This window comes from Phodopus roborovskii, unplaced genomic scaffold (genome assembly GCF_943737965.1).
Source record: "Phodopus roborovskii unplaced genomic scaffold, PHOROB, whole genome shotgun sequence".
Classification (NCBI taxonomy): Eukaryota; Metazoa; Chordata; class Mammalia; order Rodentia; family Cricetidae; genus Phodopus; species Phodopus roborovskii.
In genome coordinates, this window is record NW_026126407.1 from 25,926,870 (window position 1) to 25,953,793 (window position 26,924).

The 26,924-nt window shown below is 49.4% G+C and overlaps 1 protein-coding gene across 1 annotated transcript in view; it reads right to left on the reverse strand.

Moving 5' to 3' along the window:
• Positions 1 to 26,533, reverse strand: part of Acsl6 (acyl-CoA synthetase long chain family member 6) — a 57,799-nt gene extending 31,266 nt beyond the window's left edge. Inside the window, exons 1-9 of the mRNA XM_051180685.1 lie at positions 26,261 to 26,533; positions 10,518 to 10,738; positions 7,311 to 7,425; positions 6,631 to 6,695; positions 5,550 to 5,651; positions 5,044 to 5,143; positions 4,205 to 4,383; positions 3,169 to 3,201; positions 1,574 to 1,625 (exon numbers count right to left, since the gene is read on the reverse strand). Of these exons, the coding sequence (XP_051036642.1) occupies positions 1,574 to 1,625; positions 3,169 to 3,201; positions 4,205 to 4,383; positions 5,044 to 5,143; positions 5,550 to 5,651; positions 6,631 to 6,695; positions 7,311 to 7,425; positions 10,518 to 10,738; positions 26,261 to 26,309 (916 nt within the window). The 5' untranslated portion in view covers positions 26,310 to 26,533. The remainder of the gene's footprint in view (positions 1 to 1,573; positions 1,626 to 3,168; positions 3,202 to 4,204; positions 4,384 to 5,043; positions 5,144 to 5,549; positions 5,652 to 6,630; positions 6,696 to 7,310; positions 7,426 to 10,517; positions 10,739 to 26,260) is intronic.
• Positions 26,534 to 26,924: the final 391 nt, after the last annotated feature.

Genomic DNA, 26,924 nt, shown 5'->3' on the forward strand with positions numbered 1-26,924 from the left:
AAAAAAAAAAAAAAAAAAAAAAAAAAAAAAAGCTATGAAACTCAACACCAAAAAGACTTCAGGAAGGGCAATTTTAAAAGCAACATAAGCCTGAAGGGCACTTTTAAAATTCTAGGCTGGCTCTGGAGAATGGGAGCTATGTTACTTTTTTAGAGGATTTAGCAAAACAGTTTAAAAAAAAAAAAAAAACAACTTTAAACTGGCTTGAGTTAATGGCAAGAATCCATCCCCACTCCCTATCTAATAAACTCATGCTATCAAATTCTACTAGTATGCATAATCTGGCTTATGTGGCTGGTCAGGGGTCTCCCAAATGCTGACTAGGCTATTACTGTAAAAGGTTCAGGGATCCCAGGTCACTGCCCACAGGCCAGTCCTTGGTCTGGAAGTGAATGCTGGGGACTTCTTGTCCAATCAAGGTGAAGCAAGTAACTTCCTGTGATTGAATGGAAGTGCCTCCTATAGTCTCAGTTGGTGACACTGTTTGAGCTGTTTGGGAGGAAGTGTGTCACTGGGAGCAGGCTCTGAGAGTGTAAAGACTCGTGCCATGGCTAGTTTGCTTTCCCTGCTTCTTGCTTGCAGTTGGAGGTGTGAGCTTCAGACCTCAGCTGCCAGCTCCAGTCCGCCATGTCTGCTACCTATTGCCTTGTCTCTACCATCATGGACTCTAACCCTTTGGAACCACAAACCTAAATAAGCCCTTCTTTCTATAAGCTGCCTTAGTCATCAGAGCCACAGAAAAGTAACTAAGACTTTCCCTAAGTCATCAGATGAGCAAGGCAGCAGTGAGAAGGTCCCTGGAAGGGCGGTTCAAAGGACAGGAGGCTGATCCCGGTGCTCCATGTGGCGGCTGGTATCTCTTGGAGCTGGTTTGCTGTCAAGCCTGCTAGCCTCACAGACCATGTTGAGGGTTACAGTGAAAGCAGGGACAGGGAAGGCTATGTAGACTGCAAAGTGCTACAACTGTACCTCCTCCAGGAAGCATCTCCAAATTCTTCTTGCTGGTATACCCCTTGGTCAGCACCAGACACAGTCATTTCTGCTCATGTCTTCTTCCTGGCAACCTTGCCTATGGCTGTCTTTGCACATCCCATCCCACATCTTATTTGACACCTTTAAATACCTCATCCCAGGTGAGGACTTGGGGAAGGTGAGAGCAGAGGGCTTAAATGTTTGACTTACGGTACTCTAACCAGTAGTAGAAATGGATTTTTAACCTCATACTCCTTCTCTGGTTTCTGACACAAAGGCCAGGCAGGAGCAGAAAACAGAGAGGAGAACTATTTCTCCTAAAGAAATGACTCTATACTCAGAGGGCATCTCCAGCTTGTAAACCAGCTGCCTAGAGTCTATTGTCCCAAATCTAGAAGGTGCTGGGTCCCCTCATCATCTTTCTACATCTGGCCAGTCCTGCCTTGCCTAGAATGGCCAATGGCAGAAGCAGAAGGGAGACAACAACAGTAGCTGAACAGGACCAGGACCATACCACAGAGGGCACAAGAGACTCCTAAAGTCTCCTGTCAGGGAGCCAGCAACAGAGTAGTCATGGCTAGTAATCTGAACCTCCACTTACCTGTTGTACCACTTGTGAAACACACAATAGAGAGGTCATCAGGTCGTGGGGGCTGCAGGAACAAGAAGAGACATGTGTTGGGCAGAGCCAGCAGAACCCCTTTATGACCCAGCCCCATGTATGTGCTATAGTGAATGGTGTACTGGACATGTTACATACTCCTGTGTACGACAGTTGGAAAGACGGTCAGGTAAGCTCCCAGGAATGTATGTGGATATATGTATGTCCTACCAACCTCACACCTGGTCCTATTTTCCCTACTCCAGCCTGAGCAGAGTTCTACATGGGATTGGACTGCAGAAGCCAAAGATCCTTCCTTACTAGTAGGCATGGCTTTCTGTTGAGCTGTTTAAAATATCCCAAGCTCTGAATCAGGCCCTCACTGCAGCACTGGGCCCATGGCCCTAGGTCACTAGATTGAGCCCGCTTAGTCCGTGTGCACACAGGGTAGCATGCAAAGTGATATGTGAAAGCAAGATAAGATTTATCCAGATGAGGGGAGCTTCTGGGAGGGACTTGTGGACACAGAAACCATGGTGCTGGACATAGGGTGTGCTGAAGAATCATAGAGCAGTTCTGTGAGGCTGAGTCTGGTGTGGGGGAGATGTAAAAGTACCCAGGGTACTCATGGAGGGCTCTAGGAAACAGAGCTATGACCTGCTCTGGCCTGGGTATGAGAAAGCTCACCAGAGGTGGCAAGGGAATGGTAAAGACTAGGTAGGAGGGGGTCCTAGAAGCCTTGTGAGAAGCCTGGACTTCTCCCTTCAATACCCAGTTCAGAAGGCAGACTGTCATTGCTACCTGACCTTGGGCGGGACTACATGGGATGACACCCAGAAAAGTTCAAGGAATGAAGATGAATGAGGAAAAGTCTAGAGTGGTGGCTCATTCTCATTATCTCAGCACTTGGGGGCAGAGACCATCAGACTGATAGGCTCCCTGGCTAGCCAGCCTTGCCTACATGGCAAAATCCAGGCCAGTTGAGAGGCCCTGTCTCTAAGATTGGTGCCTAAAGAAAATGAGTTGAGGCTGATGTTGGGCTTCTGCATGCATGTGTGCCAACACTTGTATACATATAAACATGATTTTGTGTGTGTGTGTGTGTGTGTGTGTGTGTGTGTGTGTGTGCGCGCGCACACACACACAGAGTCACATACACATTTAAAAAAAAAAAAAAAGACAGCTGATGCCAAAGCCCCTGGGCCACGGGGTCTACTTCTAGTTCTTGGATGCCTTGGATGCTTCTGTTCATCTTATGCTCCATGGGGTTTATAACATTGAAGGGCGATAAGCAGAAACAAGACCTCCCCATTAAAAAGATACACTGGAGCAAGGGAGCCAAGGGTACTCAGGACTGGATGACCTTTTGTCTCTCTCCCAACACCTAACTCCTGTCCTCAGTCCTTCCCTGGGCTCTCAGCCCACAGCAGTGTTGGGCAGCTGGGCAGGCATTCCTAGGCTGCACACAGGAACTGCTTATTAGCAGGCAGGTACTTGTTGGCTTCTCTACCCGACCCTGTGCAGTGAGGGGGCTCCAAAAGAACTGGTCTTACTCATTATCTTGCTCACCAATACCTGCTGAGTGATTAGCTTACCACAGGGGCATGGTGATTCTCTTGGCCACAGTCCTGAAAAAAGAAAATACTATTTTTTAAAAATGCTCACAGGTTAGCATAAGATTTAAAAAGTCAAAATCACTCACCACAGTAGGCCTTGCTCTTACACCAAGCCCAGAGTTTAGGATCCCTGACTGGACATGGACTGTGGTGACAAATGCCACTTGAGTGGTCCCTCCTCAGACATATTCTAGCCTGAGGCTCCTGGGGAAAAGGGGGGGTCCTGAGGGGCTGCAGGCCTGCCCCCCCATATATATGCTATAGACAGAGAACCTGACACTCAGGGAGAACCCAGGTACCATACACATTCATTTTGGACACACTAGAGAACATACACGGGCTTCTAGATGAACAGTTGATGGGGGGTAGTGGGGAGGCAAGGACAGAGGTTGCCAGTGCAGGTGTGGCTACTGTCACAAAGGGTTACAAGGTCATGGGTACAGTGAAGGACAGATAGAGGCATGAGCACAACTGAAGGGCTTGGGAACCTACATCCCATATAGCATGGTAGAGGTCAAAGCTATTGAGCAAGTCTGAGGCCCAAGAGGCCAGGATGCCTTGCATCACTATTATACCATTCACTGCCACCAATCTTATGCCCCTGGGGTGGCCATGTACAGAAAATTAACTTTATTGGCTGCTGGGAGGGTCTGGGTCCTATTGAAAGAACCTCCCCAGGTTCCTGAACCACCCAGTCCTGTGGTACACATGCACATTTACATCTTCTGCAGACAAGGAAGCTTGAGGGACCATGTGAGTGCCTCTCAGGCTGGTGCTGCCATCCATCTGTTGGTGCCTGGGGCCACTCTGACCAGGCCAATCTCAGAGTCTCAATCTAGAGGATTCCTATAGGCACCGACTCCCAGTCTCCCTCCACTATTCCTTGCAAAGCCTGCCTTGTCTTGCTACTGATGCATCCAAAGGGCCCTGAACAGCCACCCGAAGGCATGAAAAAGGGGTAGGTGGCAAATGCTGTGACTCTAACCCAGCAAATATCCTAGATGCAGATTTTCACCTCTATAGCCTGCATAGACTTGATGTCCACCCTGCATTTCTGTCCTCTCTCTCTCAGGGCATCCTCAAATGGCTCCATGAGGATGATTAGCTTGAGCCCCAGTGTCTCCTTCCTCTCCACATGCTCCAGCAGAAGTACAGCCTTCTGAGGTTTATCCACGATCACTGTGCAGATGTCCGCTGCAGGGGCCAAAGGGGAGAGTCAGGCTGAGCAGATGCAGGCTGGGACTGAGCAGGTCATGCAGGCTACTATGCCAGCTCATGTGTAAATAAGTGTGTCAGACAGGCTATGAGGGTCGTGTATTATGAGTACTAGGAGGAGTGAAGGGCAAAAGCCTTTTAGGCAAAAGCATCCTGAAGCAGATTGTTCAGCTCCCATTAGCTCAGGTCTGCCTGTGATGATGCTAAGCTGCAGGAACCTGACATGGCCACAGCCTCTTAGAAGTTCCCTCATGGCATCACAGACCCATTATGGAAGGCAGCTTTAGGTAAAACCTGAATAAGGACAGTTTAGCCGAAGAGGATAAGTCAGGGGCCATCATGTAAGCCCCTAGTGTTCTGCTTTGGTTTTTAGATTGTGAGGTAAGAGTTTCACATAGCCCTGGTTGGTCTCCAACTAGCTATACACTGGAGAGTGGCTTTGAACTTCTGATCCTCCCCTTTCAACTTTCCAAGTGCTGGGATTTCAGATATTTTCTATTGTATCCATCTAATACCTTAGTGTTTTCTGAGAACTGAAGTAAAATGGGTTTTCGGAATCTCCAACAATCAGTATGACCTAAGAGGTTGGAGGATGAGGGCTGGATGCTTATTCAGGAGGGAATGGAAGTGGGGGCTCACCTGTATTGACGATGTAGCGAATAGCCCCTGGGCCCAGGGTGTCATAGAGTGGGACCACCACCATGGAATATGTGTAGCAGGCCAGCTCTGCAATGATCCACTACAGAAATGCAATGTTAGGGTTGGGGAGAAAGGACATAAGATAGGTCCAGTGAGTCACTGTGTGCTGAGGCTAGCCCGAAAACCTCTAGACCACACTTGCTTTGCTAGTATGTAACCTCTAGATTTCATGTACAAACAGACTAAATCTACTGTCTGACCCTGCATGGGCCTCTTCCTCATGACTTTTCCTCCCTTGTGGCTCCAAGTACAATGTGGATGGGGCTTGGGTAGGGCATCTATTCCTGCTACAGGGAAGATCTGGGGATGAGGTGGTAGTGCTGTAGCCCTAGGTTTCCACTTTTTGTCAGATCCCAGGCCCTACCAAGTGGGGGTGGGGGTGGGGGAACAAGACTTCCTATCCCTAGTCTACTGATGCCTCTAAAAGAAGTCAGACTGATGCTCACCTCTGGCCGATTCTGTGCAAAAACACCAATGAACTGCTCTGTGCCTACTTTACACTCGTGCTGGAGAAGTCCTGATCCCAGATATTCAGCCCTCTTGGCCACCTGCACACAGATGGATGGGGGTGAGGTGGGGTGGTGGAGAAATGGAGAGGTTTCAATGGGGCTGTCCACACAACTTTCCTACTAGTCTGTCTGAACTTCGGGGCTCCCCACCCAGGTATACAGAAAGCTTTGAGGCTGATGAGAGGAATTAGGTGGGAAAGTAGGGGGCAATAAAAAGTGATTCCCCTTTGTCAATATCATGGATTTCGAGGGGTTCATGAAGCCCCACCTATCCCCTGAGAGATGTCCAAAGTCAATGGCTGGGGATGGGGTCATATTCTTCATTGGTATAGTCACTGATAAGGTGCTCATGCTCCTGTAACTAACCCTCTACCCATTCCCATGAAGACAAACCTACTGAAACTTAGTTGGTCACCAAAACCAGACAGACAGGACGGTAGGAAGGGGCTTGTCAGGAAGGAGTTCAGTGGCATGAGAGGGGGTGAGGGGAAGCAAAAGCAACTCAACACATTATATACATCATGTCAATGATTTTAAAAATAACTATAAAAATAAAAAAGATCTTTCAGACATTATGTATCAAGCTTCAAATGGGGACGTTTTTCAGTGTAATACATTTCTCCAAAGGTTTTGAATAAGAAGATTCTTTAATATTGAACATGTATTTATATGTTATAGTCTATTTTATTTTACCTTTATGGCTTCATTTAATTTTTTTTTTACTGCATTTGAAAGATTTCCTTTTCCTTTTACCATAGATAACATCTGAATTGAGTGTCTGTCACTAAACAGTTTCTCATATCAGTTCAGATAAATCAGCCATTGAATTCACACTGTTCTATCTTCATATTATGTTCCAACACACACACACACACACACACACACACACACACACTTTTCACTGTGAAGACTAATTTTCAGGAAGGAGGCCCCTGGGACCTAGCTGGTATTCCTCCCCCAACCAAACAGGGCACCAGGTCTGTAGGGCTGGACGGGTGGGGCCTGTGCTCTCACTCACCTCTTGGTAGGAAAGCCACTGGTAAGGCTGTTCTGGCTTCCGGAAGCCAAGACAGGGCCCATTCCCTGCAGAGAGACAAGTGGGCCTTGCGTTAGGGAGGGGAGAGGGTGGACTCACCTCCTGCCCCTGTCCACCAAACACAGGGTGGAAATTGTGTGCTGTGGATACCTCTGGGTCCAGGAAACTTCCCTCGAGCAGTTTCTCTCACCTGTTGTGGGCCCAAGAAGGTCATAAGAATGCAAGAACAGCTTCTCTCCAGATTTTGGGACGTTAGGGGTGTGATAAAGTGGTACCCAGTTCCTACTATGATTTACGTGACAGTCCCTATGGGAGAGGCAGTGGGAGAACAGGGTGACTCTCTGTGACCGCCTCTCTTTGACTCACACCCTGGGACTACTGAGGCATCAGGGGTGCACGTTTTAAACTGTAATTGATAGTGTGATATAACAGTAGGCTCCCCGGGGGCTGTCCATAGGGGTGTACAGAGTAGGCCCAACATCAGAAAGTCAGGGTGAAGGTTGAAGTGAGCTGAAGTCAGCCCTGAGCCATGTAAGTCAGCTGTCTTGCTAACTGGTGGAAAGACCAGGGACTCTCTGATGACCTGGGCACTGCTGTGTACCTAGTACCATGCTAGAGACCTGTTCAGTGCCTGATACAACTCTCCATATACTCCTCCTCACCTGAGATGCTAAGCCCACGGAGAAACACCTGGTACATGGTTCGGGCATCATCATAGTAGTGGGTAAGCAACTGAGTGCTACCCCCAATCACAGATCGCCGGGCTCCACCACTGTCCTAGAAGCCAAACACACCAGAAAAGTTGGCAGTGGCAGGCAGGGACATTAGGTATGGGCCCTGGTATGTACACAGCTTGGATGCATTCCTGGTTCACATAGTAGAAGCTTGGAAGTATTCATATTCATGGCCTGTTCACACCAGAGCATACGCACCCAGTCTGGATGCATCCACACTCAACTAGTTCTGGGTATTCAGACCCACTTTAACAGTGTCTTACACACATACACATCCGATAAGCACATAGCCTTTGAATACCATACACATAATGTCCACAATTTTCAGGAACTCTAGATGTGGCTCCACAATAGAAGGGGAGTCTATTATCATTTATGTTCAGGATTAACCTCCAAGGCACCCTGAAACTGGCCATGCACTGCTATGCTCCTAGATAAGCTGTGCATAGCCTTAAGCTAAGGTTGGCTTCCATCACTGGCATGCTAGCATAGATTTCTGAGGATTGTTCTCTAAGGTGATTTCCCAGGACTGAAGCCTAAGAGTGTGTGAAGGAAGGACAGACCACGTAGCAAGATCCTGGCCCCTCCACAATGCTGATCTGGAGAGGGACAAAGGGAAGACCCTCTGTGATGGGGCCGGGGACAGGAGTTGTGGATCTGCTTTCCTCTTCCCCAAGGCCCCTAAGTCCAGAGTGTTTCTGTACCACAGCTCTGCCTGATCTCTCAGTGCTATTTGGGTTATCCTGGGATGGCCCAGAGCTGGCTAGTTCTTGGAACATTGAGTCTAGAGAAAAAATTAGCACCACAGAACAAACAGCCAAAAGCAAAACCACAGGCAGCTCTCAGCTGTTTGGAGTGGAAAGTTCTTGGCCAGTTCTGCCCAAGAAAGACCAATGTGGGAAATTAGGGTACATGCTGTCAGACCCATTTCACACCCAGGCAGCAGATATGACACTGCAAGATACTGTGCCAGGGACTGGAAGAGGGGAGCAATGCTTGTGTGTTGGGCAGGGTCACCTGGCTGGAGTCTGATGGATGCACAGGGGTTGGGCCAGGGAGAATGCATAGCAGGCAGTAGCAAGCACACACTTATGGTACAGGAGCACAGGGTGCTAGAGAACTGTGGGTAATCTGTGGAACTCTAGATGAACATGAGATGAGAGCTGTCTAGATAGGGCCACAGACCCAGGAGTGGGGGATGAACTTTGGGTGAGGGCAGTAGACAACCAGGGAAGGGTTTTAAGCGGCGGGCATGAAATAGTCTGAATTATCTATGTCCCAAGAAATACTGGGTGCTTGCTTCCCTCATCTTGCTTCTTGCCCCTGTCACCTTTGCCTCCTCACACACCGCTCATATGTTCCTGAGAGACAGGGACAGAGAAATATTCCCTGAAAGGGTGGCCTTAGCTTTTTCCCATGCCCTGTCCTTTGTTTCAGTGAGACTCACATAGTCACCCATTCTATATGTTTACAACTGAACAGAAGTCATCCCTCCCACCACCCTGAGCCCCACCAGGCCACTATCACCCAACCCAGGTGCTCAAAGCTGCCTCCTCATACCTGCTCTGTAACCACTACCTTTCTACAGCAGAAACTAGTCATGTCTCTCCACTAAAACGCACCAATAAATCCATGTTCACCCTGAGCGTCTCTAAATTCTGTCCAGGTGACTTATATATAAGCTGAACCACAGTCCAACCATTCTTAATAATTTCTCTGCACCACCCTGCCAATCCTTTGGTGCTCTTTGGAGTACCCAATTTACAAACAAGGACTCAGTGACACGGTGGCTCAGAGCCAAGAACCGCATATCTCAGGAAGGCACTTCTAGGCCACCAGCCTAGGATTTCTGTTCTCCGTTCTCGTCACCATCCTGCATGTCTTTTCCAGTCCCTCTCCAACTGCCCAGCCCCAAACACAAACTACCACTTCCCAAGGCCACACCTGGGCCTTTGCACATTCCACTCCTACTAGGAAGATTTCCCAAGAATCGAGACCCCTATTAGAGAAGGATCTGGGCCCTTCCCAGCTGGTAAAACACTGCCAGGTTGGTGGTCACCAAGATGTATTATCAAGAACAAAGTGAGGTGCACACGTGTGTATAACATGATCTCATTTAAAACTGGGGAGCTAGGTGTGATGGTGTACATTTGTAATCCTAGCACTGGGGAAAGCAGAGGCAGGAGGATTAGGTGTCTGAGGCCAGTCTAAGTTATATGAGACTATGTCTAGAGAAAACCAACCAACCAACCCCAAATCATCTAACAGAATCGATAGTTCAACAGCAGGAGGCAAAAGTTCTCAGCATGTGGCCTTTTGTTTCTTATAAATGATGTGAATATACTATTCATGGAAAATGCACACAAGAGGTTAGAACACAGGCAGAATTAAAAGAAGAAAAAGCAAGCCAAAACAAAACAAAAACAAAAACAAAAACAAAAAAAAAAAAAACAAAAAAAAAAAACAAGGGCTGCTGAGATGGCTTAATGGTTAAAGAGTACTGGTTGCTCTTCCAGAGAACCTAGGTTCAATTCCCAGAACCTACATGGCAGTTCTCAGTTGTCTTTAACTCCAGTTCCAGGGTCTCTGGCACCTTCACACAGACATACATTCAGGCAAAACACCAATGCATGTAAAAATAAATACATCTTAAAACCCAAAAGCGATAACCATAAGTTTGGAGAAGCAAATCTCATGAGTGCCTTGTTGGCAAGCCAATGTATCTTTTTCCTTGCTGCTAGCCCTCTTGTGAGCCTAGGTTCTATGAAGGAGCAGGGCCCCAGGATAAGCTCAGCTCTGGTTTCTATCAGCTAGGACTGCAGACAGGAACTTGGGAATGAATTTGCCCTGCAGTCCCTAAGAGTCTGCTTAGCCTGTCCAGTGCTCAAGGCCAGGCTGTGCCTATGGTCTACACAGTTAATGGAGCAGAGGAAAATGTTTAAGCATTAAACTGATGGGAAGGACTCAAAGTGTTATATGGGTCTAGTGGTACCAACACCTTCTTTGTTGTTGCTGGGGTTTGAGGCTGCTGCAGAGCCAGGATTCTTTGGGCCACTTGGGGTCAAACAAGCTACAGGTTTGGCTTCTACCCCCTGGAGATACTTTGCATGATTAGACAGTTCCCATCCTGCTCACCTCTACTTCTTCTGACTGCATCAGGAGGTTGCATGGTGGTTGCAAGGCCTTTGGCCGGTGAGTGAGCCAGTAGGCGAGGAGGGCAGCCAGAGCACCCATACTCACAAGGGTGGTGGCTGAGAGGCTGCGGAAAAACTGACCCAAGTCCCCTAGCTCAGGCAGTCGCAGGATCCTCAGGATCTCCTGGGTCTGCATCTTCTCCAGAAGTGAGAGGGCAATCTCTGTAGGAAATAAGAGACAGATGAGGGAGGAGACCACATGGGCAGGCCATGGAGGGGTCCTAGTAGATGGGTCAGGTCCTGGGGTAGTCAGATATGCAGTCTCCTAATGCAGCTGGACACCTGCAGAGGCATTTTCAGTGAGAGACTGGAGCCCATAGTACTTATATATAACAGCCTGGCATGTGGCCAGTTTTCCTGAGAGCCAAATGCCTAGGCCTAGGGCCATGGCTGACAGCTGTTTCCACATCTTCCAGGGGCCAGTATGCACTGGCAGCTCTGGTCATGGAGTCTCTCAGACCTCAGGCTCCTTTGTGACCCTGGTCACAGATTTTGCTTTTATTTTCTCTGGAGAAGATAGATAGCAGAAACACTCATCACTGTGTACAGGATGAGAGGGGTGAGGGGTGCAGACTCTTCCCAACCCACCTTTGAGTTCCCACCCTAGGCTTTGCTTCTGACAGAGAGGGAAGAGAAAGGTGGCAGAGTCCATGGACTAGCCTAGATACCTCCAGGCCTCATGGCTTGAAGGCAGTGATCTATATGACTATAAAACTCTGTGCACCATCAAGCTCGGGGTACCAAGAGGCATAGCAGGCCTGGTCCATGACTGGATATAGTTAATGGAGCAGAGGGGAATGTTTAAGTATTAAACTGACAGGAAGAGGAAAATAAACTAGACTAATAAGATAGGAAGGACACTAAGTGCTAGATGGGTCTAGTGGTCCAGCTCTTCTTTTGATGTCACAGGTGGTGGTTAGGGTACACTGCAGTCCAAGGAAAGGCAGAGAACCTCTGAGGGAGTCACAGAAGATGTCCTGGAGGAAAGCAGGGCATCTCCCAGAGTTCTCTTGTGTTCTCCTGTTAGCTTCTGGATAATGACACATTGGCAGAGCAGGCACAGGCTGCTGGTGGTCTGTGGGTTCCACACCTTGCTCAGGACAGAGGAATTGTTCATGTGTCAGGGACTGGCATCCACACTGGGACCCCTTAGTGTCACTACCCAGTAAGACCCAGAGTTAGAAGCTCCTGGAATATGCATAGGTCTGCTATCCCAGTGATTTCAGGACAGGCTCTGGACTGCCCCATACCATCTGCCAACTTCCTCCTCGTGGGCCCATGACATCATGGAAGCAGTAGGCATGCTTTTTCTTCTTGGGAAACAAAAACAAATGCCAACAGTGGTGACTCTGGGGCTATGGGATAGGAGCCAAACAATTGCTTCTAGGGAGCAGCTTAAATTCCAGCAAATACAGTAAATATAGCTGTGTAAAACTGCAACATTATCACATGGCATGAGGTCTACAATGTACAAAAATTACTGTAGACAGGAAAGAAAGCTCTTTGGTTCAAGCCTCTAGTTTATTTATAAACTATACATGGTTAAACATACTCAAACTTTCTGAACCTTCACTTCCCCATCTTTGAAATGGAGACAATGCCACTGGGCATAGCATAGTCACAGAACTATAGACATAATTGAAAGACGTGCTTGTCAGATGCAGGAGGCTGTTCAGCCTTGGAAACAGAAACGAAGGCAGGTCTGGGCCAGGTGGTCCAAACATTGGACAGAGACATTTGGTCCAGACCCCGTGCTCTCTTCCCATGGGAGTGTTGTTTTGCAGATATGCAGCAGGCTCTCTGAGTTACAGGGACACTCACCAACCTTCAGGTACAGGTGTTTCTAGGGAGCTGTGAAAGGGGGCTCCTATGTTGGCAAAGGCATCGTCCCTTATCTGTGGAGCTTGAAGCCCAATTTTATCAGCAGTCGTTTTGTTGCTTAAATATATGTGGATGTTTTTGCTTACATGAATTTCTATGCATCATGTACATGCCTGATGCTCATAGAGGTCAGAAGAGAACATCAGATCTCCTGAAGCTGGAGTAACAGGCAGTTGTAAGCCACCATATAGGTGTGAGGAATTGGGTTTGGAAGAGCAGTAAATGTTAATTGTGAAGCCATCTCCTGTCTCCCACCAGCTTAAATGAAACTAATGAGGACAAACAACAACCCAGAGGAAACACACACACACACACACACACACACACACACACACACACACACATACAGACATTGCAGGTTATTGTCATCAGAGCCGAGGCACAGCTATGGACCACAGTGCCTTCACCAAGGGAAGCCTCTCTAGGGAGGGAGGGCTCTGGGCAGGTGGCCAGCTGGCCTTCTCTTCTCAGGACATCCACTTACCTAAAATGTAGATGAGAAGACCAAGTTGCAGTCAGACCTACCAGATGAGTGACTCACTACTAGACGCCTCCACCAGCTCTTGGGGTGGGCTCTCTGAGCTGAGGGCTGTTTCCTTTAGTGAAATGAACTGAATCAGTGGGCCCCTATCCAGCCCCCCAAGGACTCTACTACATGTTGTAAAACACTATTAAAGAGGCTGAAAGAATATGTTGGGACCACCAATCCCTGGCCCTTGGCAGCTGCTCACAGACAGACCTCAGACCATAGCACAAACTAGGCATTTGAGGCAGAGGGTGTGATGCTGGCATCATCACAGAACACAATATGGAATGGCCAGATCATCCATCCATCCTCCCACCCATGTATCCCGCAGCCTCCACATGGCCTCTGTTCTCAGCAACTCAGAGTTGCAGTGTAGACATGAGGGAGTGGGCAGTGTTGTACAGTATGGGCTAGGCTGTGAGCAGACACAAGAAGGCAGGGGAGGTGCCTGACTCAGCTATGACAAGGCAGAGCAGACTGCTAGCAGGAAGTGACACAGCTGTGGAGGCTGAAGGGGAAGAGAAAAGGGTGTCCCAGGCAGAGGGAAGCCAACACAACACATCAAGTCTGCAGAGTGCCTGGAATGCACAGGGAACTGAGCATTCTATTCAGGTGATAAAGTCTTTGAGCCCCTGAAATCCTGTACAAAGGTCACAATCACAAGCCTGTGAGGATAGTCTCTGAGCTTCAGGAAAAGGAGGATTTGTCTAGACCTCCTGATTCCTAGAAAAAGCCTGACCTCTACACCAACACTGTTTGTTTGGCCCTCACTAAGGCCCCTACACTCACTGTGAGGAAGTGGAGACACACTATTTCAGTGAGTCAGAAATGTATGCATCCCCCTGTCTTATGTGGCCACCCCACCCCTACCAACGCAGATCCATTCCCACAATTCTCCTCTCCTTTAGACAGAAAAACCAGGTCTCTCCGGTCAGAAGGATCCAGGCTCAGGTCCTGGGAGGTGGTGGGGACCCAAAGAGCCACAGAGTCTGGACTTGGGATCAGCAGTGGGATCGGTCATATGCTCTTCATCTTACACACACCATGAGCCTTCTCCCACCTGCAGCAATGAAGGGCAGTAGATGAAGGGCAGCCCATGGCTCCTTGGGTGGCTGTCCACCTAAGGATCCATCTACAGAGGCCACAACTCCTTTGGCTCCAAGTCTGGACCACACCCTTCCTTGGCAAGCAGAGTGTTCCATTTTTCCAGCTTTACCTCCTCAGTCAGAGGCGCTTGCTTTTACTGTGAGATTCCCTTCAGGACTGGGAGACACTGCAGGGCAGGGCTGTGAGTCCAGGTCCTCTGAGGACACTGGCTTTGGAGCCAGTGTGCACTACCAAGCCCTTGGCATGTGGGAGGGGAGAACAGAGACTAGTTCTGGGAGTCTGGTCTCTGGTTATTTTATATGGCCTTGGCCTTCTCTGACCTCCTGTTACCTGGGGTGGTCCCTGAGGTCCAAGCCCAGCTGCCTCTTTCCATGCCCCAGGAGGCTTTTTTGGTTGCAGTAGCCACCGGCGGGTGGGAGTTTACAGACAATACCCCAGGGACCATCAGCACTGCCGTTGCCAAACGAGCTGCTGTGGGTGTTTATAACTAGTCACCTGGCAGGAGGACCCAACCCTCAGCAGACACTAGCTTCCTCCCAAGCTTTACCCTACAGCACCAACCCTTTTGGAATACCAAGTGGTGGCCCAGGCTGGAGATCCTGAGACTTCCCCTTAGGGTGGGCAGCATGAGTTCATGCCCCTTGTGATCAAGGGTGGGAGAAGACAGAACAAAGAGAGCCATAACAGGATATACATCAACTCCAAGGTGATAAAGTAGAAGGATCAGGGTGCCAGGCACAAACCCTGAGGAAATGGCCCTGGGAGAGGGTGAGTCAGTTTCGAGGTATTCCTCTGCTGTCACAGTCTCCCACCCCAGCGTTCCTAAGCTACCTTGATGCTTCAGTGTGGAACCACTGTCCCTGTAAAGCTCCCAAACCTCACCCTTCCCCCATCCCACAGCCCCGGGCCACTACTCAGGCAGCCCAGATTACACACTAGCCTCTTCAACCATCTCTTTTCTCTAACCTGTGCTTACACTTGCATGGAAGTGAATTTCCTGTTACACAGATCTGTCTCTGTCATACCACTGCCCAAAACCTCATCGGTTCCCTACTGCCTTAGGACCCAAAGTCCAAACTCAGCAAGCTGGTCTGAGGATGGCCACATTCTTCTGGATCTTCTCTTGGATTTCCTTAGAATCACCCCCACCACACACTACTCTCAGCATCAGTACGGCCCGGTCCAGTGAGGTCCTGGACCTTTGCAAACCTCAGCAGCATTCAGTAATAGTTGGCAAACTGAATTAAGCCATGAAATCACCAAAGAACCACCTCGTCTCCCACTGTAGAGCTCAGATTGCAACCTCACCAGGCCCCAGGGTACAGCACTCTAGTAAACAAGTTGGAAAAAGAGCCAGAAGGTGGATTCCAGTGCTGGACCGCCCAGACTCAAATCCTGATTTAGACTCTTGATGCCTGTGTGGCCATGGGCAAGTCACCAAACCCCTCAGGGTCCCTTCTCAAATAAGATCATGGAACAGGGAGCAGATTCCAGGCACACAGTAAAGGAAGCACTCGGTGGAAAACAGTTATTGAATTGGTTACTTCATGTCTTTGCCAGCCAAAGGGGTTCAAGGACAACTCACAAAAGGTGATGCATTCACACCCTACCTTTCCAGCAGGCTCCGGACACGGAGGAAGTGGTTGAGCTGGTCCTGCTAGACTCAGCCTCTCTTTCTAGGGCCCGTGGAACCCAAGGAAAGAGGTTACCACATCTTGATCAAAGTATAAAAGTTGCGAAGGCCCTGCCCCTGGGGACAGCTGATGGCAACAGCCACTTGCCCTAGGAAACTGGGTGGTGGTAGAGGCATTAACTGTGGGAACAGTGGCTCCCCGGTGGCTGTGGGAGAAGGTCTTGCAGGGACCAAGGCACAGAGCAGCTCTGTGAGGAGTTGTTGGCCCCTCAAGGCCCCCATTGGCTCCCCTTCGTCTGCACATGGGGCGGTACTAGCTCAGACCAGCTCAAAGCCAACCAACTCTGCCTTAACCCTTACTCTGCCAGCCTACCAGGGCCTCGACCCATGCCCTTCTGCCTTCCACGACCCCATTTTGTCTTTAGTCTGGGAGGGGAGTTGGTCATGAGTTCTCAGAGGACAAAGCTTCTTCACACACACACACATGCACACACACGCGCACACACACACACATGCACACACACGCGCGCACACACACACACACACACACACACACACACACTCGAGATATCTACTAGGGGCCAGAGAACTTGGCTTCAGTATCTCCAGTCTGCTGGGTTTCACTTCTTCTTTAGTGGGTCCTCTACTTTAAAGAAAAATTACATTGCTCTGTGTGTGTGTGTGTGTGTGTGTGTGTGTGTGTGTGTTTATAAGAGTACCACACATGCATGGTCAGAGAACAACTTGCAGGAGTCAATTCTCTCCTTTCACCCCATGGGCTCCTGGGATCAAACAGTCCATCGGACTTGGCAGCAAGTGCTTTTACCTGCTGAACCACCTTGACGCCCCTCCTCTACTTTCCTCCAGACATCTCCATATGTGTCTTTTAGGAGAACAAATGCCTCCTACAATGATTCCCAGAGAAGCTTAAGAGGCAGGAAATCCAGTGGCCATAACTAAAGTTCTGGCGGGGTTGAAAGTGCACTGTGCCCAGGGGCACAGAGGGGGCAGTTCTGTTCCAGGAAGTGTGACCCAGTTGCCATGGTAAGCAAAGCTCCCACCTCACCACCACATCTGAACCTCAGGGCCCTGCTAGACCCCACTAGGCCTAGCAACTGGGATTCAAGATCAAGTCTTTGTGACAGAGGGGCTTCCTCTCCATTTTCCTCTTGGGTTTTAATTAGATGCACGGAGCCACAGATGACAGTCTAGGGCCTTCCCAACTCAGGCATTGCCAGGAGAGGCCCCTTGTGTATCCCTTGTGAGATAGGGTTGCTATGTTACCAAATGGTTCGCTCCTGAGCTCTCTGGGGAGCCTGATTATAGCTCTCTTCTTAAAGGTGATTGAAGCACTTTATGTGGAAGGGCCCAACTGAGGTTTACTTCAGCTAGCCACTTCCCTGGCTACCCTTACTCACCGTGACAGTGTCTCCATTGCCTGCCTTCACCAACCTTCATGATCATCCTCAAGATAGTTTCTCTCAAAATTTTCACTCATCCCAAGCCCCTGCCAGAGACCATAGCCACACACTTACGATGACCAGACTGGGAAGCCAGGATCAGGCTGCACTCCCAGAGACTCAGAAGTAGAAGCAGCCTTGAGATCAGAGTAGCAAAGAGAAACACAGTGTCTTTTTACAGGAGGCTAGATAAGCCTGGCCCTCACCATAAGTCAAGGCACAGGGAAATCTCAGACCAGAGAGACAGAAACAACAGGGTGGCTCCTTTGGAGATATCTACGGGGCAGAATGATCAGGAATGATGGCTGTGATGGACTAAGAGTTTGTGGATAAACTGAAGTTCCATTGTTCCTTCTTCCACACTGCATTCTGGGAGAGCAGGCAGAGCTCCAGGGATACTGATGCGGGCCATGATCACCACACAGGACAAGGGACACTCCTGGTCAGGTGTCCTTATGTAGGAAGGCAAGTCCTAGGTAGCATCATAATCTGTCCCTTTTAGATAAGTCCACAGTAAGATTGCTAATGCCTTGGCCTCAGGGTCAGGACTCTATTTCATTGCTAGCCTATACTAGGGGCACATCACAAAATCTGCAAGTTCAAGCTCAGTGAAGGAAACATTGCTCTCCTGGCAGAAATGTGCTCAAGAGTCCAACTGCAGATGGCCAAGGCGTAGATGGAACGGCCTCCTCTAGCTAGGACCGTGCTCCTTGAGGTATAAAGGGTTCTGGCCAGGCACACTTGGGGTTACTAAGGTGGGAAGGAGAAACTAAAGGGGGGGCCTGATTGCCTCTTGTCATTTAAAGACATTGTTGTTCCTTTGGGGACACCTGCTCAGAGAGAAAAGCCTCCCTTATAGAATAAGAGTAAAAATGGGGTTATAGGGTGGAACACAGAGGACAACTAGGCTAGGGCAGAGTGACACAATGGCTTGGTAAGTCACAGGAAGAACCTATAAGGGTTGGGGAAGGAAGCACAAGCCTGGCTATACCAAGGACCAGGACACAAAGCTGGGGCTGGCAGAGGCTAATTATCTCAGGATGTAAGATATTACAGCTGGCACATTTGTCTCATGCCTTTCAAGGCATAGCCTGTAGGTCACCTGGCCATTATCCAGTACCCTGAGGCTTAGGGATACAAAAGCGTCCCAGGCAAGCTGTGTCTCTGTGTTGGCCAAGAGTACTGCTGCTGTAGCCTGGAACCCATATGGCTTTTTCACCAACAATCTCTCTCTCTCTCTCTCTCTCTCTCTCTCTCTCTCTCTCTCTCTCTCTCTCTGTGTGTGTGTGTGTGTGTGTGTGTGTGTGTGTGTATGTACACACCTTACACATTAAACAATGACTCAGTCTTGCCTTTGGTTCAAGGTACATTTTCTGACACAGATAAATTGCTATCCTTTCCGACTGCCATAGGAAGAAATAAAAGGGAATCTTCTCCACTGCAGCAGAAGGCAGTGCTGACCAACAGAAGTCTGCTGCCTTCTGCATCAGCACATTGGAGGTCAGTGCTGGCTAGCATTTGCAACCTCAGCCTCTGGCCCACTAGCAGTGAAGGCCCACAGGGTTAACTTGGGGCTCAAGCACTGGGTCCTTGGCTGGGCCAGGGACTGGGAACTCAGGCCTCCTTTTCAAGGGCAGGATGAATGGGGGAAATAAGCAAATGGATGCCCTGCCTCCCAAGCTGCAGGGGAGGGCCTGCTGCTGGCAGGCCTGCATCACTCCACTCTGGGCCTGTCACATGAAAGGGTTTGCACTCCTGCTGCTGGCTCCTGCAGCCAGGTCAGGCTGGGGCTGTTCTCACCAGAAAACAAAAATCTCTTTCAGACTGAGGCAAAGTGAGGCCCCAGCCTGCCCAGGGAATGCTGTTGGAGGCTGTTCATGCTGACCTACTGAGGGTACCCATTCCTGAATCCTGACTTCCCATCCAAAGAAAAGAGCCCTGCGTCTTTGCAAAGGGCACTAGAAACTTTGTGGTCACTGACTGAGCAAAGTACAGGAGCTTGGGTCAGGACCACAAAAATGATCACCCCTCCTGAAGCTCTGTTGATTTTCTCTTTTTCAAAAGCAGCAATGGCTGAAATGGTGATAACAAGGGTTTTTTGTTGTTTGTTTTGTTCTGCTTGTTTGGGTTTTGTTTTGTTTTTTATATAAGGAGACCCAGATAACTCTTGTGGTGTTTGTGGTCAATGCCTAGAGAGGAAGAGAAGAAAGCAGGGCTCTAAGCAAGAAGAACCCACAGTGCACAGAGAAGACCAAAGAGGCCACACCCATCCCCCACCTGTCAGAGAAATTTGGGGGAACACGAGGAGAGGTATAGAGCTTCTGGAATACAGTGGGGGCCTCCTGCTGGGAAACACCAGAAGCAAGACTTCCAACACAACCAACAATGGCTTAAGGCTTTTTTTTCCTTACCTAGCTGTAAACCTGTAGATTTTCTAGGAATCTCACCAGAAACTCTATTTACAAAGAAAGGACATGTACCCATGCCCTTCTGCACCCCCCCCCCAGTGGTGCCTGATTTCATCTGATCAGAGTCATCTAAGACATCTCAGAGCCATCTCATCTACCAAAAGAGAGAAACACAAATGGGGTGAAAGGTTTCTTAACCCGCTGAATTGTAACTTGAGAACAATGGCCTGGATAGATGATGCAAACAATGCCCCATGCCTCTTCTCTGAGGAGCTGGGGCCCATGCTTTGGGGTGTGTCTCACTTTCTGAGCCCTTCCCTTTCTCTTAACCCTCTGGCTTATGCCTAACGTATCTTTATTAAATCTCAACCATGTGCCATAAACTGGCTAGTCCTGAAATTCTTTTCTGCACTGAGTCCTGGTTTGGTCCGAGTGGAGGACCTTAAAAGGTCTGGGGGAATTCCTCAGGTTGATGAGGGTGACAGTGGGTCACTGTCTCTCTGATCCTTCACCTCTGACACTCTGACACCCTAGGGTCACCAAGACCTGTCCATCAACCACAGAGTAAATCTTGGATCCCACAAGCACCCATGTGAGTCTCAGAATCCTGCTCTTGGGAGTTAGTGATGCAACAGGCATCATTTAGCCTGAGAGGACATCCAGGACAAGGTCACTTAGCAGCTCACCACACAAGTGGTGAGAGGTACTACATGGATCTCCTACAATCCAAGGCATATGACCTTGTTGGTTTTGCAGCCTTAAGAAAAGCCCTAGCCCTGGTAAATAATAGGATACTTGCTTCCACCTGTTTGCTCCAGTTGTCCAACTTTAGGTTGTGGTAACACAGCATATGAAGCTAAGATGCCAGATATGTCTCCATGAAGGTTCAGAGAACCATCCAGGAAGGAGAATCAAGAGGCAGAGGAAAAGGAGGAGAGAGGTCACTGTGGGCCCAGAAAATGGGAACTTCACAAGTCACACCTATACTGCTTCCTGGGCTATAGCAACGATGCCAGGAACAAACACCTATACCCAAATCCCCAGCTAGTCTGCTGACAAAGGAAAGGAGTGTTCCCAGACATGGTCAGGCTTAGAAGATAGTAGAGTTGCAGGTGAGTAAGGATGAGATGAAAGTGTACTCAGAAAACCACATCCTATCAGCTTGGAGGTACAATCTCCACTACTTTTGAAACTGTCGCTAATCAGGGTGCTAGAATCTAGATGGCTTCATGTAACTCCAACTCTGGAAACAGGACAGAGGGGAGGCTACTTCTGAAGCCAAGGTGGTCTCTCCAGCCTGGACAGTTGCTACCTGATACCCCCACCTCCATGTTGGTAAGTTTCTTCCTTCTACTGGCCTGAGGACATCCTGCCCAGCCTCTAGCCACTTCCCTATCTGATCTCATTGGCTGGCCCACATCCTACCTTGCTGCTCTCTCTGTGTCTTGACTCTGACCATCCTGCCATTTAGCCTCTGGCTGACCTTGCTGCCCAGGTTCTTGTTGACCTCAGTGCTGATCAGCCTTTCTGCTTGTGCCTCAGAACCTACTGTCAGTGTTCACAACAGTCTGCCACTAGAACTAGGGCAGGAATAGGTGGGCAGGTATACTTCTCATGGTGTCAAAGTCCCAACAGTCCAATGCTAGAGGAAGAAATAGGGGTGGTTAATAGGTCCGGTCCTGCTTATTCCTTCCAGATCCATCTGCATAGGTAGGACAGACAGTTCTGAGAGTGAGTTAATGTGGTTTGTCTCAGACCTGTCCATTCAACCAAGGGTTGCCTTCTTTCTTCCCTCCCCCTCCTCCAATGGTCACCAATCAATGGATTGATTCCTGATTCCAACGGTTAACAATCTGGATTTGCTTATTCGAGGGTCTGGAAACTGAGATTCTGATTGTTGTTGCTCTAAAACCTTAAGAGGCAGCCAGCTTGGAATGCAGGCCAGACTGGACAGGGCACAAGCCAGAGGCCAACCACTCCCAACCTTCCAGAGATGTATACTAGCTGAATGCCTAGTCTAGAGTGGGGAGATGAAGGGTGTTTCTGGGAAGAACAGATAAATAGGGTCAGGTGGAGCTAGTTGGAATGAAGTGATTTGGGATCTGAGATTATTGATTATACCTCAGAATAGATAAGGGAATTCAGTCCAGAATTTCTGCCCCAACATATGTCCCCTATTCTCACTTCTATCTCTTATAGACCCTAAGTTTCCCATGAGTCTAGAGAATATTTGGCTATGACCACACTTAATGTGTGAGTGATAGGAAACCATTCCCAAGCAGCCTAAGGACAACATCCAGGCCCCAAGCATCTTTTCCCATAGTACTCCTTTCCCTACAAATCCTGAGGTCCAATGGATAGTGAATGAGAACTATGGCCTCATCTTCAAGGTAAGGGGCTGAGACTGTCATGCCAGACTGTCCACAAAGGGCTCCTTCTCAGCTATGCTGGGCAATGTACCCAGAGCTGCCTGTCTACAGGGAGATGAGAACTTGGAGTTCCAAGAAAGCAAGAGCCCCCAGAGAAATCTCCCTTCTATAAAACCATTCATCCTGCAGCTGTGGGCCATCTGCCCAACCACCCATACACCCACCCATCCACCCATCTATCCATCCACCCATCCATCCATCCATCCTTCCTTCCATCCATCCATCCATCCATCCTTCTTCTCTCTGAGCCTCTGAACATCCCAGCCTTGACATTATCAATGACCAAGCAGAATTTGTCCCTGCAAGGTGAGGCCATCAACTGGACACTCCTTTCAGCTATGCTGGGCAGAGCAGTCAGCACTCATTTGGCTTTATTTGTTTTTTGAGATGATCTTGAGTACCCCACGCTGACTTGGAACTTGCTATATAGTCAAAGCTGTCCCTGAACTCCTGATCCACTTGTATCTGCATCTCAAATGCCGAGATTACTTCAGACACCCCCATTGCCAGTCTTTCTTCATCAGGCCCTTCCTGCTTAGAATGCCTTTTCTTTTTCTATTTCATTTCTGCTTGTTAAAACCCTAGCTCTCCTCCATGCTGCAAGTCTGAGAATGCATTGTGACCCTCAGCTTATACAAGTTACTTCCCACTTAAATTTCTCTGGGAAATTTCTCCACGGGTAAGTGGTGATATCAGTATCACAGCATCATCGGGAACCCTGCAGAATCATAGAAATGTGATGATTGACATACAGTGTGTGCAAGGTGAAACTGAAATGCAGACAATATTTTTACAACCCCACCCCACCCCACCCCCACTAATTCAGTGAATTTCTAAGTGCCTACTGTGTGTCTGGTGCTGGCTAAAACAGCACCTTCTGCTATAGAAAACTTTTGATTCTTTTTACAAACAAGACAGACTTCCTCCTTATTACCCAATGTATGGAACAGCCCTGAGTTCTATCACAGCTGTAGGTGAGCCAGGTTCAACTTCAGGAAGGTCAACCTAAGAGCCCTTAGAATCACAAACCTCAGAAAATCAGCAGGGGAGTATGATAGTATTATGCTGCCCCCTGGTGTCAATGAGCTCTAACTCTTGACATTCCCATGCAGGCTGCTGAGCAGTTAAAAGATGTCGAGGTTAAAATCTTCTCACATGGCAAAGGATTGAGGGCAAATTCAAACTTTCTTCCTTCCAGAGGCATGCCCCAAATGCCCAATTTTCCCAGAGTTCCACCATTAACCCCAATTCTTAGCTGCCTTTGATTGCTCCAGGCCTCAAGCCAGTCATTTCCCTTGTGGTCGCTGAGACTAGGGGTGGGCTCTGATGGGGCTGAGCTGAGCAGACTGTGCATATTTGCACCTGCTTGGCCAGATACCTGTCACTTCAGCCATGCCTCACTCCAATAGGGCCAGATCTATGCCTCCAGAACAGGGATCAGGACTGAAGGCTTATCTTTGCCTTTTTATGGAGCCTAGCCCCAACTCAGGCCAACTTGGGTTACATCTGTTCTCATAACAGTCCTTCACAATACTCCTGGCCTCCAGTCTTTTCCTCTTGACTAATCCTGGCCACTGTGTCTAAACAGAGGGCTCTTCTGTGCTCCCTGATAAAAATCCTCTTCTCTAGGACCCCTCTAGCAATCCAGGTTCTCATGGCAGAAGACACTAAGACTTAGCCCCATCATAGTTTCATCTGCATACCTTTAAGAGCTCTGGATTCTTTTATTTGACACTTGGCCCACCTCTGTCTGACAAATGCCCCATGTCCTGCAGAGGCCCACACAGATGTCACTGGTGGGTCAGTTAAGCAGTTGGACCTTGTATAAGAATACATGACTACATCAGCTTGGAAGAAGGGGTATCTAACAGGAGTGGCACCTCTTTCCATTCAGCATAGAGGTATCATAGAGGTGGGCAGGAGTCCCAGTTCACTGATCCCATTGTCCTCTGAGTGCTTGGGTGTATGGAGGGTGCATTTCTTACAATATTGAGCACCTGACCCATGCTGGACCCCTGTTCTCTTTGTTTACAACTCAACATTCAGGTTAGCCCTGAAATGGTCAAGTGCTGTACAGCCTAGAGCACATGGCTGCCCCTCATCCAGGTTGCTCTTCCCCATCTTTTCCTGAGTGCCCTTGGGGTCAACTTATGCCAGATCAAGCCTTATTTCCTTTGGGATACAGTAAATAACAAAAAGCACATAAAGAGTGACATTGACTCAGGAGTACCCTCCTGTTTGATTGAGTAGCAGGAACCTGGTAGCTATACTGGGATCCTGGATTACAATTCATCCTCAGGTGTGTGTGTGTGTGTGTGTGTGTGTGTGTGTGTGTGTGTGTGTTAGTGTTAACATGCATTTCTCAGACCGTCCCATCCCCAGAAGGTCTGAGATCTAGTCCCAAGGAGGGCAGGCACATGATATACAAAGCCCCCCCCCCCCAATGTGTCCATAGTATCCAAGAAAAACACACATTAGACTCAACCTTATAGCAATGCTAGCAGTTCCCACCTATCACAGGAAAAACTCTGCTTGACTCTCTGAGGCCCTTGTGGAGACCCCCCCCCACTTCCCTGAGGCAAATCTCCCTTTTCTCATCTGAAGAATCATGACAGAAGGCCAGCCTGCCTTGGTGACAGTGTATACCAGCTATAGACAAGAAGTCCCCATAATCAGGGGTGTCTCTCATGGGCTACTGATGACCCCTATCACAAGTGTGGCCCTGAGGCCTCCAGACACCTTCCTGAAACCACAGAAGACCAAAGCTTCAGAACCTTGAACACATACCGAGAGGGGTTCTTCCTGGAGTAGGACAAATAGGACCAAGTACTGGGGAGGGGCTCATAGGGTGTTCATCTTGGAGGCAATAAATTATGTATGTTACCATCACCACCACCATCATTATTATGATCATAGTGCCCCCTGCTCTAGCCTGTCCTTGCCTTTTGGGCACACAGCAAGACCAGAGTGGTCCTGAACAGTGTGGTCTGTCACCAGACACTTGCAGACAGAAGGAGCTTAGGGAGCTGAAAGGATTAGAGAGGCCTTACTCTCCGAAGCTCAGGGAAAATGTCCCTGTGGCCTAACTCAGGACAGTTGTGGGGGTGGGGAAAATAATTACCTGGCCCCTCACCCCCCCCCAGGTTCAGGCCTGATTAATCGAGCACTTGGCATGGGTTGATCAGCTAAAACTTCAGCTCAAACTCTAGTCTTCCAGGTATTATTCTATATGGCATTGGGCAAGTCAGTCTTTGAATATCAACAATAAAGGAAGTACCACCAATCTACTAGGTTTTTCTATGAATATTAAAAACCAAAGCACATGCCTCACAAAAGGCTCAACCTCTGCCCTTCCTTTAGCTCAGAAACAACTTTGCCACCATCTCTGGTGTCGCTTTCAGAATACCAAACCAGGAATATTAGCATGCATAGAGCATGTGCCCTGGGATAGGCCAGGTGTAACCAAGTTAAAGGCCAAGCATTTTCACATAAATTATCAGGCTTATACTGCACAGGGCTGGGGCCGGGGGTGGGATAGAGACTCTGTAGAGCTACTAACAGGAGACTTGGAGAAGGAAGAGGCCAGTGCAGAGAAGTACTATTGAAGGGATAGGCCTGTGGGGAGAGTCCAGGTGTGGGTGTGGAGATTTGGAGAGAGTGTTAAGCAGGGATCCATCAGGGGTGCAGGGATGAAAACTGACTCCTGTGAGGGACAGAAGAAGCCAGGACACAGCCCTGGGCAGAGCTAAGGGGCAAGTAACCAGCCAGTCTTGTCCTCTGGCTAAAGGGCAGCAGGGACCAGTTAAGAAGGCTCTGGCTAGAATCGGGAGCCCAGGTCAGCTCTGGCTGTACACTTCACCCACCACAGGACCTTGGGGACAACACCCTTGAGTTTTGGTCTCTGGAGATGGAAATGGACTCTGAAAGTCTGCCTTTTCCATGGCTTGGGGCCTAATCTGATCACCGGTCCTCACCACAAGGGGAGAGGGGCTTGAGGTCTGAAGGGACATTGTGTGTGGGGGAAGTCTCAGGGAGCAAGGCCCTTCCTCTGGGCTGACATAGCTGCTTCCCCAACGCAGCATGGGGCTATGGCCACAATTTGGGGGCGGTTTAGGACCTTGAATGGACCGCTCAGCAGCCGCAGTGGAGGACTCCGCAAGGTGGGGATGTCACACCCGCACCCTGGGCCAAGATACTACAGCTTCCCGGAGATGGAGGTCGAGATCTGACCAGGACTTACCGGCAAACAGCCAGAGAGAGCCCCCTGACACCAGGAAGAAGGTCAGCATGTCGGTGAGCGGGGACCAGGCCGGTCCGCACTGCTTCCGGGGCCCACAGCCCCGCAGCCCCAGAGCCTCCGCTGCCGCTGCCACTGCCGCCGGGTATTTTTAGCCCCCGCCTCCCCGCGCCGCTGCGGAGACCCGGCGGGAGGGGGAGGGCGCGGCGCGCGCTCCTCACGGAACCCGACTCCCAGCCCCGCAGCGCGGCCCAGACTCCTGCGCGGAAGAGACAGCTGCGACCGAACCGCCGAACCCGACTGGGGGAGGGGCCAGGCCGCCCGCCCCGCAACGTTCGGGGGAAACCGGCTGGATGCCGGAGAGGGAGAGGGAGGGGGACTCACAGGCGCACTGCTGCTGCCACTCACCCCTCCACCCACTAACGACTCTTACCTCTGCACAATCCACCACCAGGGCTATGCTGCTAGGCAGGCTCAAGTGACAGCGGGGTCCTGGACTTCTGTCCCAGCGAGTGCACATGCTGATGGGCCAGTTCCCGACTGACTCAGATGCCCCTGGGACATGATTTTGTAGACACTAGGAGTCTTATCAGCAAGCTCGAGAGAGGAGGGAGTGATGGGGGGCTATCTAGGTGAGGCTAAATTGGATAATGCCCAGACTTAATGA